At 33.1% G+C, this 18,039-nt stretch overlaps 3 protein-coding genes across 3 annotated transcripts in view; 1 reads left to right on the plus strand and 2 right to left on the minus strand.

Moving 5' to 3' along the window:
* Positions 1-3,481: 3,481 nt before the first annotated feature.
* LOC107009416 (zinc finger CCCH domain-containing protein 68-like) lies at positions 3,482-7,710 on the minus strand. The gene is made up of 4 exons (XM_015208751.2): positions 7,419-7,710; positions 5,499-5,618; positions 5,282-5,406; positions 3,482-5,190 (listed from the first exon to the last, which is right to left on the minus strand). Exons 1-4 carry the CDS (start codon positions 7,473-7,475, stop codon positions 3,690-3,692), a joined length of 1,803 nt encoding a protein of 600 aa, XP_015064237.1. The 5' UTR covers positions 7,476-7,710; the 3' UTR covers positions 3,482-3,689.
* A 4,810-nt stretch (positions 7,711-12,520) lies between these two features.
* LOC107010610 (GDP-mannose 4,6 dehydratase 1-like) lies at positions 12,521-13,885 on the plus strand. The gene has a single exon (XM_015209889.2). It carries the CDS (start codon positions 12,577-12,579, stop codon positions 13,657-13,659), a length of 1,083 nt encoding a protein of 360 aa, XP_015065375.1. The 5' UTR covers positions 12,521-12,576; the 3' UTR covers positions 13,660-13,885.
* A 1,347-nt stretch (positions 13,886-15,232) lies between these two features.
* The window catches only part of LOC107009152, a 7,309-nt gene continuing 4,502 nt past the window's right edge, over positions 15,233-18,039 (minus strand). The window contains exons 4-6 of the mRNA XM_015208427.2: positions 17,232-17,320; positions 15,992-16,103; positions 15,233-15,805 (exon numbers count right to left, since the gene is read on the minus strand). Coding sequence (XP_015063913.1) covers positions 15,597-15,805; positions 15,992-16,103; positions 17,232-17,320 — 410 coding nt within the window. The 3' untranslated portion in view covers positions 15,233-15,596. The remainder of the gene's footprint in view (positions 15,806-15,991; positions 16,104-17,231; positions 17,321-18,039) is intronic.

Below are 18,039 nucleotides of genomic sequence, written 5' to 3' on the forward strand. Positions count from 1 at the left end.
AAATTTGTCCTTTCTTGATTTGTCAAAATGGACAAGTAAATAAGGACATCTAAAAGAGAAAATATGGACAAGTAAATAGGGACACAATGAGTACTATGTTTAATAGGAATTTTGACCTATGTATTTTATAGGATGTATTACTAATACCTCCAAATGGGAAGGAGGTGTTAGTAACACAATAACATAATATCATAGGATAAGTCTATGTAAAGACAAAAATACCTTCAAAAAAATTAAGGTTGCTTTTAAAAAATATTTTTCACTTCAAAATTTCATTTTTTTTCACCCCTTTCCTCAACACCCCCACACACACCAATAAAATTTTTGAAATTGGTTTAAAAAATATTTTCAAACTTCAAAATTTCATTTTTTGCATCCCTATCCTCGACCTCCCTCCCCTCCACCCACCCTTACCCGCCCCCTCCCNCCTCCACCTACCCCCTACTAGCCTCCCACCTCTCAAAAAAATTAAGTTTGTCTTTTAAAAATATTTTCAACATCAAAATTTCATTTTTTTTCACCCCTATCCTCGACCCTCCCCCTCCACACACACACGACAAGCCCCCTACCCGCCAAAAGAATTATTTTGTTTTTAAAAAATATATTCAACTTCACATTTTATTTCACCCCTATCCTCGACCTCCCTACCACCCCCATTCCCTTAAAAAAAATTAATTTCAAAAATTATTTTCTATTCTAGTAAAAATATAATATTTATCAAAAACGTTTCTAATTCATAAATCAAAACACAAATCTTTTCCAAAAATGAATTTGTGCAAGCTGTCATTTGAAAGCGATGATGAATATATCTTTTTCTCGTTTGATTGTCAACTCAAGTATCAATAGTTATGAATCCTTTTTCTTTTTCCAATTAAGTTCCGTTTGAATTGTCAACCCAAGTATTACTTGTTAGTTATGAATCCTTTTTCTTTCCCGATCAAGTTCCTCCCCCAAGGCTGATCTCTTTGTTTCTTACCTTAATGAATCCCTATTTCTCCCGATCAAGTTCCAATTAATTTTTTTGCTTCGTTCAACTGAAAATGCTCTGTTAGTCTATCTATTTCCTCTCAACTGTAGTTTAAGTTAAAGCATTTGCCAATATAAACTCTGGTTGTGAACTAAGTTAATTCAGAATTTATAGAAGAGTGTGCCCACCCATCATCAGTTTATTTCTTAGAAAATGGTCTAACCCCCCCCCCAATCTATACGCGAAATCTCAACTATACACTCTAACTTTACGGGTGTCCTATTACCCACCTAAACTTTATATTGCTCTATTTTCTACACACCTAAGTGCTGAGCTGTCATGGAGGTGTTGTCACCGCCTCTAGGCGCGTCAGAAGCAAAAATTTGACGATTCCCACCTTTAAAAAACCTATTGTTTCTTCTTCCACACCATTAATTTTTGTTCCTTTTGTAAAAAAATCACGATTTCCTCTCAAAATTAAGTAGGATTTAGTTGTTAATGTTCATTTCTACTTCAAATCTTGAATTATGTTCATTTCTACTTCAAATCTTGAATGTAGGGTTCGTAATCTGCTCTAATTTCTTATTTAGGTCCCTAATTTGAATTTTGAATTTTCTCAAAATTCATCAAAAATGTCAAATAAAAACTCGAATAAGCGTTGTATGGATGAATTAGACCCAGTGCTCAACGTTGTAGAGAGATACGAACATGAATTTTGAACCCTTTGATGAAGAAGACCCACTTATTGAAAGTGTTGTAAACATCAATTGTTATAATAGCGGAAGAAGAAACAATATCAGTGATAGAGTTTTTAGAACGAGACTTCCTAATGTTTAAAACTACAATGAAGGTTGAAGATGCGATAGTCGTCAAATCTAGAATAGCTTCAAAGAAAAGAAATGGAGGAATGAAAAGAAAGAGAAAAGGAGAAGACGAAAATATAAAGCAAAAAAAATAAAATATAAAAGAATAATTATTTTTTATTTACAAAAAAAGAGTAAATATTATGTGGCAGCGCGTGTAGACCACTGCCTAATACAAATCTGGGCGTGAGTTTATAGGGGGCTAGATATTTTACTTTTAAAAAGTTCAGGGGGTGATAGGACTCCCGTAAAGAATAAGTGTGTAATTGGAAAATTCGATAATAGCTTAGGGGGGTCTTTGGCCATTTTCTCTTTATTTCCTCTTTCTGTTAAAGAGGTGGTGGGGCCAAGAAACATTTCCTTTTACCCAGAAGTTTTGACCAAAGTAAGCCATTATTAAGATCAATTTATTAATATAATATATTTTTAAAAAAATTTACAAAATTAGTATAAACGTAGTTCTCAGTAACGTTTTAGGTAATATTTTATTCAAGACATAAAACGATATTGTCAGTAACGTTTTATATTTCATTACTCTGAGGCACGTTTTACAGTTAAAATGTGACTCACAATAACGTTTCTCCGAAATAATTAAAAATTAAAATTCAATCTTGTACATGCCTCATTCAACTTTATTAAATTTTTCAATATATTATATACATATATCCTCTTTATATACATAGATAATACTTTTGCAAGAAAAAAGAGAGTGAGGAGGAATTTTCTACGATATCAATTAATTCATTTTTTTAATAGTTGTCTTGTTTACTTCTTGCATCAATATTGATTCAATAACTTCTTTATTGATAGTCTAATATTCAATAATCATAAGAAATCGATTGGTCTAATATTTGGAGTGTATGGTTACCTAGACTAGAAGAAGATCTCTCATATAATTTATTCACGAATTTTGAAATTGAAATGATACAAAACAAGCTCCAATTTGTTTAAAGTCTTCCTCACATTTTTTTTTTGTTTAAAAATGAATTGTCTATGTATAAAAGAGAAAGAAAAGAGAAGTACAAAATATATCTATCCATTTTAATAGTGGAAACTTGAATAATGAATGAGACATATACAAGATTGAATTTCAATAACCATTTCAGAGAAACGTTACTGTGAGTCACGTTTTAGCATAAAACGTGTTTCAGAGTAACGAATTATAAAACGTTACTGACAAAATAACATTTTGTGTCTGTTTATTCTGTCAAATTTTTGTCTTTTTATTATTGAATTTTTTTGAATAAATTGTTACCTAAGACGTTACTACATTTATATTAGTTTTGTAAGAATTCAAAAAAATATATTATCTTGGTAAATTGATTTTAGTAATGGCCTTCTTTGATAAAAAAATTCTCTTTCCCATTATTATTGTTGTTCGATTTAGTACAATTTTCACAACCTTTAAAGAATTTTGATGAACTTCAGTCTGTCAAATGCCTCATTACCTTATCAATTCCCACTATATTATAGTATTAAATCAAATTATCTAAAATCCATTATTGATATCAAACGTACCATCACTTTTTCATTTTTCATTTTTAAAGTGAGGGAAGGGGTCAGTATACTGGATTGTAATTGCAATAAGTAGAGCAAAAAAATGACTTCAGCAAAACCTGCGAAAGGGAATTACTGTCAAGGAAAAAAACGCTCCATCCAACTTCATACTGGATTCTAGTTTTTCAGATTCTAAAATTTTAATCCAAGTTTTAAAGAGCTGCTTTTCAAAGTTCCCCTCAAGGAAAAGGCGAAACAAAAGTGCTTTTGTTCTAACAGTTGTATAGTTGCCTTTGTCACTAGTTTTTAGTATAACAGAAAAAAATACCTCTCGAATCATATCCTATTAGTAAGGTCCTCAGTTACGACATTCTCTTTAAATCCCGAGCTTCCAATATCCCCCCAGACCTCTTTTGTCCGGATATATCATGCAGGAAGGGACAAGAGGAACCATTACCGCATCCTCTAGGTTTATTAAAGAAAACACAACGCGTTGAACTGCACTGAATCTGTTTTTGGTTCATCAACAAACCTCGCACCCGTGTATAATTACCACGAGGATTGGTATTTTGCAAACGTTCATCAACTGCAGACTCACAAATTTCTCCATGTTGCTTGATTAGGGACTTGCAGTAATTGATATCCTTGTGAAGAGGGGTAGGACTAGTCATCGAGGAGAAAGGGTATGAATGGCCAACATTGGGTAAAACCACATCATATTTGGAACAAGAAGAAGGAACCAACTCAGAATTAACCAAGGGTTTTCCTCCTACATTGTCAGGTGCTCCATATTTGTTAATCAGTTTCTTAATCTTTTCCAGATTTAGGTCTGAAGTGGGGTGAGCTAGTGACTTACTCTCTCTAATGTTTGCAGTTCCCACATGAGGAGGGGGCCTTTGCTCATTAACCAAATTACTATTCACAGATGTTTCAGGCTTAATCATCGTCAAAGGCACAGATTTTGCCATTGGCCTTGGCCCCAAAATTGGTCCAGATCCTGCATCGGGAGCTTGGTATTCATTAATGGGCTTGATAATTACCTTATCGGGTTTTGTCCTAGGCAAGGGAACCGGTAGATCCACTGGTCTAGACATGACAGCAACAAGAGAATCAATTGTTGCAGCACTAGTTTTGGCATTGGTAGCCAGTCCACGTTCATTCATCAACTTTGGTATTTCTTCTGGGTTAAGGAGAAGCCCAACTAAGAAGTTGGTATCGATCAGACTATCATGTTCTTGACATTTCGCAAGAGCAGCTACAGCTGTGGCTATAGCAACTGTCAAATCACCCTCAAGACCAGTAATGTTCTGGGTGACAGGGTTGTGCTTAGCAGGTGGCATTCCAGAAACTTCAGACTTGTGCTGGGGAATATTCTGTTTTTCACATATTCTTTGATATTTGGGCCCATAGTTTTGATTAGCTCGTTGGTCTGGATAAATTTCAGTCTGGTCTTGAGTGCTGATATTTTTAAATGTCGGCTGAAACTGGGGAACAGCTGGTGGTTTAGGAGAAACTTTGTTTTGCTCAGATCCCTTCAGATTTCGACATCTTGAAAGATATGGAAGAGTAGATTGAACATTAGAAGGCCATTTTGGAGAAGGAGGAGAGTTGTTTGAAGGTTTCCTAGGATTTTGGAGGGTTGATAAAGACTGGGGAAGTGATTTTTCATTAGCAGGTAGCTTTTGAGATGTAACTATACTGACAGATGCTGAGAAACTGTTAAGTAGACATGCATCTGGCGATTTGCTGCTGATGGTTTGGGATGGAACTTGTACATCTGCTTCTTCTTCAATAGGAATGATTCGAATTGCTGGAGTTCGGATATCATCATAATTTTGATCCAGATTCAATGAGGTGCAAGGACTTTACGGCAATAAGCAAAACAATGGATTACAACCCAAGTAAATTGACACAAAGAAGCTATAAACCAAAGAGATGGTCCAAAATTACTTACTTCAGAGGAATTGCAGACTGAGAAGGAAAAACCACCTCAAGCAGTGTCTTTTCTCTATGCTCCTGATCTCCTGCTTCTTTACTTTCTTCACCCGCAACCACACACCATTTCTCATTCAAGTTAAACTACAAATAACAACATTAACTTGGTTATTACAATAATGTGTGCAGAAACTATGCATATAAAGACACCTCCTTTCATCTAAAACTTAGATTACCTTGGGAGGGCATTTCCATTTAGCCAAAGATTTGTAAGAAAGCCTCCCTTGTAGCTGAAGAAGATGTTGAGATCCCCCACTGACTTTTGATGGGCAATCCTCTTCTTGATAATGTTTTACCTGATAATGTTGAATGGTAAAATATGCGAACTTGTTAAGGAGAAACTGGAAAAAACTAAAGCAATTAATGTTCTTGATAAGTAAAACTGAAAGCATGTCAAATTGACATGTCCTTAATACTACACTTAAATATCTCCTTGGAAAATAACAACAACACATCACTTCTTCATGTTTTCTCTACCTTCAAAAAGTTAGGAACAATTTTCAATTAACAACTCAAACATTTGGGTGCATCTTGCGAAGAGGCACCAAATCAGGGGGCTCATCTTCTCTCCAAAGGGAGAAAGGTGACTAAATCTTCATCCCAATTTGTTTTCTTTTTTTGACTCAGCATGAGTAAGATGGATTTAAAAGTGTAATTAACAGTTAATAGCATGCAAAGTCTACGGACATTAGACAACAAACAGAAATATTTTTCAGCAATCCTTTAGATGTGATGAATTTACAGAAAAATTATAAGCACAAAACAATGGAAAACCAGCAAGAGGGTTGGGGCAATCTACTTAAATTGACAATTTTTTGGAGCTTAAATGGAAATGACAGTATTCAAGCTAAGGGATAGGCTGGAAATCGTAGAGTATAAATTCATCATTTTCCTTCATGTTCACTATGTTTACAGATCTTGCAATTGTAACTTATATGTCAAACATGATAAGAAAAAACACCTATGCAAGAAGATGCACTTTTAAGCAAGGAACATGTTACTGTCAGTAACATTTATCATGTCACTTACTCTCCTCCTATCATTACGTGTTATTAGGAACGTTGTTAATATCTCTACATTCTACAAAATATAAGACAATATAAGAGCAAGAATAAAATTGATGAAAGTTCTTGTCAAAGGACTACCTTGTGGGTTGGGATTAGTATGATTCTAAGTTGGGCTTTTTTAATGAATATTTTATATGATCTGCATCAAGCTGCATCTTTCTTTTAATCTATTAACATCCCACTCTAAAGAATCTCTTGGCATAAATGGCACAAACACATCACTTAAATACACCTGCTCCTCTCCCAGTGTTGATCTCATTTCTTATCATAAATCCACACATGTAACTTATTATCAGAATAAAAAGTAGTACAAGTGTGATGACAAAGGGTAGAAAATCAAGGATTCGTGAAGGAAAATGGAAATTGTTAAGTGAGATTTCTTAGTTCAGAAATAACATAACTTGTTATAACAGGTTGTCTTGGGTCATAATAATGGTAGTGTATACATGGAAACACATTTATTTTATTTTTGATTTATTATTCTTATGAAATGATTCATGTATTGTTTTAAAGTTGAAAATGGAATCAGTTAATGGCCTTGAAAATGCTTCATGATTGATTTGAGAGTGATATGAAAATCTCAAGGCCATTAACTGATTCCTGCTAGGTTTCAGAATTTATCTGATCTTAATCTATTTCTTTAATCTTTTGTCCAAATCTTTTAGTAGTATCAAAGTCCATAATTTCCCTTCCCAGATTTTCCTAAATCTCAGCCACTCATTCATAACAGAACATCATAATACAGGTAAGACAAAGCAGCGAAACTAATTAGCATCTTCTTTCCCTAATCTAATCTAACAAACAAAATCATAGAACTCATAAGAACCAGTAAACCATTTTTAAAAAAGGCAATGGAGTAGGATTCTGCAAGAAAATTCATCGTTGTGATATTCTGCAATAGACAAAAATCTATATCTACGTATACAATAAACAGTGAAATTAATTCATAGTCGCATGTAAAAAAATTAAAAATCAACCTCAAAATTTGAGCACCAAACAGAGTAAACAGACTCAATGAGTAATGAATACCTGACAAAGATTAGGTCCAGAAGCCCAAGAAACCGTTTTTGCTTTCTTCAAATCCATAAGGAAATCACTTTATCAGATACTTGATTTACTCTACAACACTCACAATCGCCTTCAGATTATCAACTTAACAATGCGAGTAATATTGGAATGTTGAAAAAAAAGATGGAGAGTAGAAGTCGGGAGGAACAGAGATTGGAATGAAAACCCTAAAAATCGTTGTTTGGGGAGTGGAAAAAATAAGAGAGTCGAAGACGTTGCGCCGTTGCATATTTGTATTTTGGCTGCTGCTGTAAAGATCGTTACACGCCTTTTCATATTTACCGCCTACACCTCATTACGTCCTCGTCCTTTTATTTTTCATATTTATATTTTTGTTGACATGTTAAATCATTATAGAATTATTTATATATTGAGTTATTAATTATTATCAATTCAATTATTAATTTAACTGTTAAAATTTAAAAAAAAATAAAAATCATTAAAACAAGAATAAATAATTCAATAAAAAAAAGGTAACTTTCACATATAGGAAACATAAAATTTATATTTGTATGTTATAGCAAAGTTTGCGTGATTGCACTTCATAGCAAATATATAATGTATAATTCGCTATACATATACAATTGAAACGAATTATATAAAACGAAGTGTATAAAACGAGAAAGAGAAAGAGACTTGGGCAGAGAATTGTATGAAACGAATTGTATAATTATAAGTGTATAGATCGATTATATACAATTTGAATTTGTATAAAACGAGAAAGAGAGAAAGGCAAAAGAGACTTGGGCAGAGAATTGTATGAAACGAATTGTATAATTATAAGTGTATAGATCGATTATATACAATTTGAATTTGTAGAAAACGAGAAAGAGAAAAGACAAAAGAAACTGGGCAGGGGAGGATTTTTATTGTATAATTATAAGTGTATAGATCGATTATATACAATTTGAATTTGTAGAAAACGAGAAAGAGAAAAGACAAAAGAAACTGGGCAGGGGAGGATTTTTATTGTATAATTATAAGTGTATAGATCGATTATATACAATTTGAATTTGTAGAAAACGAGAAAGAGAAAAGACAAAAGAAACTGGGCAGGGGAGGATTTTTATTGTATAATTATAAGTGTATAGATCGATTATATACAATTTGAATTTGTAGAAAACGAGAAAGAGAAAAGACAAAAGAAACTGGGCAGGGGAGGATTTTTATTGTATAATTATAAGTGTATAGATCGATTATATACAATTTGAATTTGTAGAAAACGAGAAAGAGAAAAGACAAAAGAAACTGGGCAGGGGAGGATTTTTATTGTATAATTATAAGTGTATAGATCGATTATATACAATTTGAATTTGTAGAAAACGAGAAAGAGAAAAGACAAAAGAAACTGGGCAGGGGAGGATTTTTATTGTATAATTATAAGTGTATAGATCGATTATATACAATTTGAATTTGTAGAAAACGAGAAAGAGAAAAGACAAAAGAAACTGGGCAGGGGAGGATTTTTATTGTATAATTATAAGTGTATAGATCGATTATATACAATTTGAATTTGTAGAAAACGAGAAAGAGAAAAGACAAAAGAAACTGGGCAGGGGAGGATTTTTATTGTATAATTATAAGTGTATAGATCGATTATATACAATTTGAATTTGTAGAAAACGAGAAAGAGAAAAGACAAAAGAAACTGGGCAGGGGAGGATTTTTATTGTATAATTATAAGTGTATAGATCGATTATATACAATTTGAATTTGTAGAAAACGAGAAAGAGAAAAGACAAAAGAAACTGGGCAGGGGAGGATTTTTATTGTATAATTATAAGTGTATAGATCGATTATATACAATTTGAATTTGTAGAAAACGAGAAAGAGAAAAGACAAAAGAAACTGGGCAGGGGAGGATTTTTATTGTATAATTATAAGTGTATAGATCGATTATATACAATTTGAATTTGTAGAAAACGAGAAAGAGAAAAGACAAAAGAAACTGGGCAGGGGAGGATTTTTATTGTATAATTATAAGTGTATAGATCGATTATATACAATTTGAATTTGTAGAAAACGAGAAAGAGAAAAGACAAAAGAAACTGGGCAGGGGAGGATTTTTATTGTATAATTATAAGTGTATAGATCGATTATATACAATTTGAATTTGTAGAAAACGAGAAAGAGAAAAGACAAAAGAAACTGGGCAGGGGAGGATTTTTATTGTATAATTATAAGTGTATAGATCGATTATATACAATTTGAATTTGTAGAAAACGAGAAAGAGAAAAGACAAAAGAAACTGGGCAGGGGAGGATTTTTATTGTATAATTATAAGTGTATAGATCGATTATATACAATTTGAATTTGTAGAAAACGAGAAAGAGAAAAGACAAAAGAAACTGGGCAGGGGAGGATTTTTATTGTATAATTATAAGTGTATAGATCGATTATATACAATTTGAATTTGTAGAAAACGAGAAAGAGAAAAGACAAAAGAAACTGGGCAGGGGAGGATTTTTATTGTATAATTATAAGTGTATAGATCGATTATATACAATTTGAATTTGTAGAAAACGAGAAAGAGAAAAGACAAAAGAAACTGGGCAGGGGAGGATTTTTATTGTATAATTATAAGTGTATAGATCGATTATATACAATTTGAATTTGTATAAAACGAGAAAGAGAGAAAGGCAAAAGAGACTTGGGCAGGGAATATACAATTGAATCGAATTGTACAAAACGATAAAGAGATAAACTATATACAATTTGAATTTGTATAAAACGAGAAAGAGAAAAGACAAAAGAAACTGGGCAGGGGAGTATTTTTATTGTATAATTATAAGTGTGTAGGACGAAAATATATGTATTTGCATGTGTATATACAATTTTCTCTCGCTTGTACAAACAGAAACGCAATTTATACATTTCGTTTCTGTTTGTATAAGCGAGGGTGGCGAGCAAGATCTGGGAGAGGGGAGAGAGAGGAACAAAAATATATGTATCTATACAATTTTCTCTCGCTTTATACAAATAGAAACAAATTTTATATTCTTTTATTTGTATAAAAGTAAGAGGAACCGAGCAAGAGATGGAGCAAGAGAGGAGAGTGGCGAGTGAGAGTTTGAGGGAGAGAGGTGATTGACAAACAGTATGCTACAGAACACAATTAAATTAAAGAATAATTATAATAATTAATTTAATTTATTAATTTGCCATTGTATACAATTTTTTCTAAAAAATTAAAATTTTTGTTTTTCTTGTACCGAATAAATAAATAAAAAATAGATGATAGAACATAGATTGTCCGGAAGGAGGTCATTTTATATTCATAAAAAAAGGAAAAGAAAGGACTTCTCATTTTTTCTTTTAGAACACTGACCATGTCGTCTAATTTTTTCTACTCTTCATTCAACCACCTCTAATAAAGAAACGTAAAATTCTCAAAATATATTAAATATTTACACTTCTTATACAAGTATAAAAAACCACAATTATGTCTCAAAACTATAATGTTATTTTAATTTTATATAATAAAATAACTTATTTTTTAATGAAATTAAGTTTTAAGTGATAAAATATTGAATATTAATTTTTAAAATAAATAACAAATATAAAGAAAAAAAATATTTAATATATAAGAGCTTATAATTTTCAATCCAATTCGTTAGTGTTGGTCCACACAATTGCAAAAGAAAATAAATCACTTCTCATTTTTTTCAACATTGACTACATCTTTTATGAGAGTACGGAGCCTAAAGGGTACAAAATATTAATAAAAATTCCAAAACGGTATATAAAATTTTATATTAACCAAAACGGAAAAATCGCTGCATCAACAGCGATTTACTTCCCCGGAAAAAGCAAAATCGCTGCAGAGGCAGCGATTTTGCAAAATGTGAATTTTTTTTTAAAAAAAAATGAAATCGCTACCTAGGCAGCGATTTTTAAAAAAAGAATATTTTTTTTTTAAAAAATGTGGAAGTCGCTGCCTGGGCAGCGACTTTTATAAAAAAAAAAAAATTGAAATGTGCAAGTCGCTGCCCAGGCAGCGACTTGTATAATTTTTTTTTTTTTTAAATTTTTAATTTTTTTTTCTTAAAATAAATGTGGAAACAATGTGGAAATTTTTTTTAAAAAAAATTCTTTTTAAAGCAGCAATTTTATAAGATAAAAAAAAAGTTATAATATTTTTTTTATAAAATTGCTACTTTAAATTTTATTTTTTTAAAATAATTATTTGTGGAAAATCGCAGCGATTTTCATATTTTTAAAAAAAATTATAAATTCGCTGAGCGATTTACATATTTTTTAAAAAAAATTATAAATCGCTGCGTAGGCAGCGATTTAAAAAATTTATAAATTTATAAATTGGTTAATATTTTTGGAAAATCGCAGCGATTTTCATATTTTAAAAAAAATTATAAATTTTTTAAATCGCTGCGTACGCAGCGATTTATAATTTTTTTTAAAAAATATGTAAATCGCTCAGCGAATTTATAATTTTTTTTAAAAATATGAAAATCGCTGCGATTTTCCACAAATAATTATTTTTAAAAAATAAAATTTAAAGTAGCAATTTTATAAAAAAAATATTATAACTTTTTTTTTATCTTATAAAATTGCTGCTTTAAAAAGAATTTTTTTAAAAAAAAATTTCCACATTGTTTCCACATTTATTTTAAGAAAAAAAAATTAAAAATTTAAAATAAAAAAAATTATACAAGTCGCTGCCCAGGCAGCGACTTGCACATTTCAATTTTTTTTTTTTATAAAAGTCGCTGCCCAGGCAGCGACTTCCACATTTTTTTTAAAAAAAAAATTCTTTTTTTAAAAATCGCTGCCTAGGTAGCGATTTCATTTTTTTAAAAAAAAAATTCACATTTTGCAAAATCGCTGCCTCTGCAGCGATTTTGCTTTTTCCGGGGAAGTAAATCGCTGTTGATGCAGCGATTTTGCCGTTTTGGTTAATATAAAATTTTATATACCGTTTTGGAATTTTTATTAATATTTTGTACCCTTTAGGCTCCGTACTCTCTTTTATGAATACTAATTTTTTTAAAATCTTTGTTTCTCCCGCAGAGGTGTTATATATAGTGCGATATTTTGGAATTGTATTTGCCTCTCATTATAATCAAACAAATTCCCCCACTTGTCTCAATTGGCAACAAAAATGGCAGCTGAAAATGGCAGCACCGGCAACTCGTCTAGATCCAAAATTGCACTCATCACTGGCATCACAGGCCAAGATGGTTCCTATCTCACTGAATTACTCATTAGCAAAAACTATCAAGTTCATGGCCTTATTCGTAGATCCTCCAGTTTCAATACCCAGCGCATCAATCACATTTATATCGATCCTCATAACACCTACAGAGCCAAAATGCAGCTTCACTACGCTGATCTCTCCGACGCTAGTTCTCTCCGACGTTGGCTCGATATTATCCTCCCTGATGAGATATACAACCTAGCTGCTCAATCTCATGTCGCCGTTTCTTTTGAGATCCCTGATTACACCGCCGACGTAGTGGCTACCGGTGCACTCCGCCTTCTAGAGGCGCTTCGTTCTCACATCTCCGCTACCGGAAGGTCTCACGTCAAGTATTACCAAGCCGGATCATCGGAGATGTTCGGATCTACGCCGCCACCGCAATCGGAATCTACTCCGTTTCATCCGAGATCACCTTACGCCGTTTCCAAATGCTCGGCGCATTGGTACACGGTGAATTACCGGGAAGCGTACGGGATATTCGCGTGCAATGGGATTCTCTTCAACCACGAGTCTCCTCGTCGGGGTGAGAATTTCGTGACGAGGAAGATTACCCGGGCTGTAGGGAGGATAAAAATCGGGCTACAGAGCAAGGTTTTTTTGGGTAATTTACAGGCGTCAAGGGACTGGGGCTTTGCTGGAGACTATGTAGAAGCAATGTGGATGATGCTGCAGCAAGAGAAACCAGACGACTACGTTGTGGCAACGGAGGATTCACATACTGTAGAGGAGTTTCTAGAAGTAGCATTTAGGTACGTTGGATTGAACTGGAAGGAACATGTGGAGATTGACAAGAGATATTTCCGGCCAACGGAAGTTGACAATCTGAAAGGAGATGCAAGTAAAGCGAAAAAAGTGTTGGGTTGGAAACCAAAAGTGGGATTTGAGCAACTGGTGAAGATGATGGTGGATGAAGATGTAGAGTTGGCTAAAAGAGAGAAAGTTCTTGTTGATGCTGGATATATTGATGCCCAACAACAGCCTTGATCACGTGGTATGCTTTTCACCAAATTTTACACATTTTGGTTTTGTGTGCAACTCTATGTTTAATTTTATCTTGTTGTATTCTTTTCAAAAAAATGTATCGTCAATCTATGGTGAAAAGTTCAATCAATGTAATTAAAAAAATATGTAGTGATGGAATTGCTAAATTTCATTACTTTGTATCTTTCTCTTATTAAGAGAATTAGAAACGATTTTAGAATTTAATGATTTTGAGAGATGTATTATAAGATGTTAATTTTTTAAATACAGTTATTTTTTTTCTTCTTGTTTTATTGTTCTAATGGTTAACCTCAAAAGCATGGGCGTAACCCCACATTCACTATAAAAGTTATGCCTTTGATACGATGATAATAAATATTCATTTAAAAATAATTTTAAATTCAAGCATAATACTTTTTTGGCACTCAAAAAGCACGTGAATTCTAATAGTATATCACTATATTATATTATTTTCCACACCGTAACTCCGAAGTTTAAGACTATATATATTTTCATTTATTCGTCATTTAGTCCTCTTGTTATTAATTGTTTGAAACTTATTATTAGTACACCAATATTTTCTGAAACCGAATGTATCAATGAGTTTAACATGTAGTACATGTTATCCATTTTTTATTTGTTACTTTGTTATGCTATTGGTGAGTGCAATTCGCACATAAGATTTGTGGGACATCATTTATGAAGTTAACTTAAATCAAGTTAAGATGTATAGATGAAATGCAAATTCGGAGTATTTAACTACAGGCCAATTAACTCTACTCGTATGTCTCCTACTATTACTTCTTAAAAGTGAATCTCAATTGTTTAATGCTATAGAAATTAATTAGTGAAGGATAGTTGAGGTTTGAAAATATTTTTAAATTTTTTATAAAAACTATTTTTGGAATTTATATCTATAAGAGATGAAAATAATATATAAGAACACTAGATATAGTTAATTTCTTCGATTCAAATAGTAAAGAATTACGTTTTCACGAATTTCCTCTATTCAACCTCGTCTCGAGGAGATACAACATTTTAAGTGCAGTAACTTGTGTAGCAGACTAGCAGTTGAGTCACCTTCGATAGTGATTTTTCAATCATGGTGGAACTCTACGACATGGGTCGTGGAAGGAAATGCCTTCCAATTATTATTTTTTAACTTCAATTCGTAAGATGTTTTTTTTAAAAATCCAACTTCTCACCTAATGAAAGTTTAGGGAAAACGAACTCTACTTGAGATTCACATTGATCTTATCCTCTCTACCCTCTAATAAAACTCATCTTCACCCCCACTCCCCTTAGCTCTTATCCCTACCTCCCCACCGCCACCTCATACGGTATTTGTCTAAATAATATACAAATACTTTTTAGGATAACCATTTTATTATTATCTATAAAATCGAACACAATAGAATAAGAAAACCCACTTATTTTCCATGAAAAACATTTCCTTCGTTCCGTACACACCCTTAAAACTTTATCATCTTCCAATTAGATTCCAAATACCCACAATTTCTTCACGAATATACATACATACATCAGCGATTTCTCATAATCAAGTTGAGAAACAACAGCTCAAAACTAGATCAGCATACTACTCCAATTAAATTCTCAAATCCACAAACAGCTCCTGAATATCCATAGGAAGGAAATATATCATAATTTAGAGGGGGAAAACATAGCATCACCACAGTCAATCTTAACATTTCTAGTACAATTAAATGAACAGTCAATACTGCTGAGAAATCGATCCACATGCTTGCTATGAAATTAATTTCCCGACTACGTTTCCTGTGCAATCAATTTCTAAGTGTGCTTGAAGCCTTGAACTACCAGTCAGTTGGACTAGATACAAGTATGGGTCGTTAATTCTCAAACAAGTAATGTACTCTGGGGGTATAGAGACATTTTATAAGTTCCAAAGAGAGGCCTCGGCACTATTGCTTTTCATCTGCTTTACCTTGCAGAGTATGCATGCTGCTGCTGTTGCTTTCTGTGTCTGAGGAAGCTATTGTAAATGGTTTGATAGATGATCGCAGCGATTCTGGTCCCTCTGCATCAATCCTCTTGCACAATGCATCACAATTACTGATTACCTCTGTCAACCTGCCTTTCAACACTCCAAGTTCAACCTGCAAACCATTTACTGCGTGCAATTCAAACATTGAGTAAAAAAAAACAGCATTAGCGTGCTACATTTTTGAATAATGGGAATCAGATATCACAAGGACAACATTTAACTTTGTTCTGAAGCTCCACACTACAGTAGCCCTAGTTATCTCGACAGACATTTTTTTTCTCTTCTGCTTTCCGAGATTGGCTATTATAATACCTTCTGAGAGATGCTGTGAGGTTGTTTTCATTGCAGAAACAGAGTAATTGAAGCGTTGAAGAAGCTTAACAGCCAATGCATCTGCAACTTCTATTTTGTTTTCTATTTCTTCCTGCAGCAATTATCCAAGAAATCTACTTTAAAAAGATATATGAGCTCTTCTCTTTACATGAAGAAGAACCACAACAAACAACACAAGCTTGTAAACATGATGAAGAGCTTCAACATGCTAGCATAGGTACGCTAACACCTTGAACATAGTACTTAATGTACTGAACAGAGCTTCAAAATCCTAGTGTCGAAAAAACCACCACCTAATTGACTATTAACTTTAAACTCTAGTCACAGGGAAGCACACTTTATAAATGGTATACAACCATCTGCATAGTACAAGCCATACTATGGGATGTGGCAAGACAATTCTCGACCAACGTATGATGGGAGAAATAATGGTGTAGCTACAATCAAACACAAAAATAAACCTTGTAAAATCTTTTCCCACCCTTTGAAAGGTCAGTGTGGTGATGATTGATGTGCAATTGTTGATTCAAAAGGATATTGTCTACCACTGATCTAGAGGGCATTTAATTTTAGCAACTAACTTCAGGAAATATATATGCCTGAAAAGTTGGGGAATATCTAGTTATCAGATAGACTTTTTTTTGAGGCAGCTGCTCCTTTACACATATTAAAGTTGGGATCAAGTTTTAGAGAACCCAAATCATTCTAGTCAGCCAATTCTACATAGTAAACATAACAAGGATCAAATAACTACTAAACAACTTTGAGCCTGTATGCAACTTCTTTGGTGAACACGATGACTATGTTCTACTTCCTTTGGGAGGGATTGGGGCGATAATCCACCTCATTGCTGGCCAAAAACGGCTAACAGTAGTTATCTGAACAATTTGACCTTAATTTACTTGCGAGAATTCCATACAAATTCAGACCACAGCTTTGACTCAAAGAATACTCATAATTTCCTTCCTCCCACCCCTTTGTGTGAGTGAGGGTGTGTGTTAATAAGAAATGACTCACAAGCGACCATGTTTTGAGACTAGTGAATGCATTAGGAATAGAATGGTTTGTGTAATTACATACAGTCTAACGCAAACATATACAAACATACATTTTAGCCTGTTCTAGATCCACACTTTCTATGGATGGAACCACTACCACACTGGAACATGGCTACTGAAGCATTAGGTGACCAGAAGAACATGATAATGATTGAGCAAACCTGTCTTTTACAGATCTTCTGGGCCTTCTCCTCTTGCCACTGACGATATACAGAGAAGAGCTCAAGTAGAACTTTTGGATCTACGCAGCCTACAATAACAAAAGAAAGGAGTATCAATATTTACCCAGCAGGATAAGAGAAAAAAATCCCTACTTATTCTTGATGACAATTGTTTAACAAATGCTACATATATCCCAACAGAGATCAGAGAAAATGCTGGTCAATGCTTCAACTGCTGCAATGAATGTTTTTAAATTATTTCAGTAAAAGCATTTTTGGTATCTGTTTTTCTTCTGATAAGTTAAACGTACTCACCCTTGTGGGTGTGATTACAATGATTAGTTGTGTGGCTTTACATACTACAAACAACTTGAGTCATTCAGAATTGTATAAAGGTGGATTAGACTCATTAAAAAGGAGCTAGTTTGATCAGAACATATGAATATCTAATCTCATTCACGATCTCCAAAATTTACTGTGTTTTATTCTTGGAGCTAATTCAATCAAAACATACATGTATATAATCTCATTCACAATCTCAAAAGTTTCGCCCTAGATCGGATCTAAAGAATACTCCATTTTTGGGCAATTACGATTCAAGTGAAGCTTCAGTTGTAATTCATTGGTTATATTTGAGATTAAGGGGGAAGCTAGATCTCCACTTACCATCTTTGAAGCTCCTACCCATGTCCCCTTCAAGGAATTCCAGTACCGGATTCTGGTGCGCCATCTGATGTTGGTAGGCTACAGTTTGTATGATTAGGTCACTTCGCCAACTCAAGCCCTCCCACACCCCCCCCCCCCCCCC

This window comes from Solanum pennellii, chromosome 2 (genome assembly GCF_001406875.1).
Source record: "Solanum pennellii chromosome 2, SPENNV200".
NCBI lineage: Eukaryota > Viridiplantae > Streptophyta > Magnoliopsida > Solanales > Solanaceae > Solanum > Solanum pennellii.

Coding starts and splice junctions, on each gene's coding strand:
- LOC107009416 (XM_015208751.2), bottom strand. CDS start 7,475: ATGGATTTGAAGAAAGCAAAAACGGTTTCTTGGGCTTCTGGACCTAAT. Junction 5,407..5,498: donor AATGGAAATGCCCTCCCAAG/GTAATCTAAGTT, acceptor TGTTATTTGTAG/TTTAACTTGAATGAGAAATG. Junction 5,191..5,281: donor CAGTCTGCAATTCCTCTGAA/GTAAGTAATTTT, acceptor ATTGCCGTAAAG/TCCTTGCACCTCATTGAATC.
- LOC107010610 (XM_015209889.2), top strand. CDS start 12,577: ATGGCAGCTGAAAATGGCAGCACCGGCAACTCGTCTAGATCCAAAATT.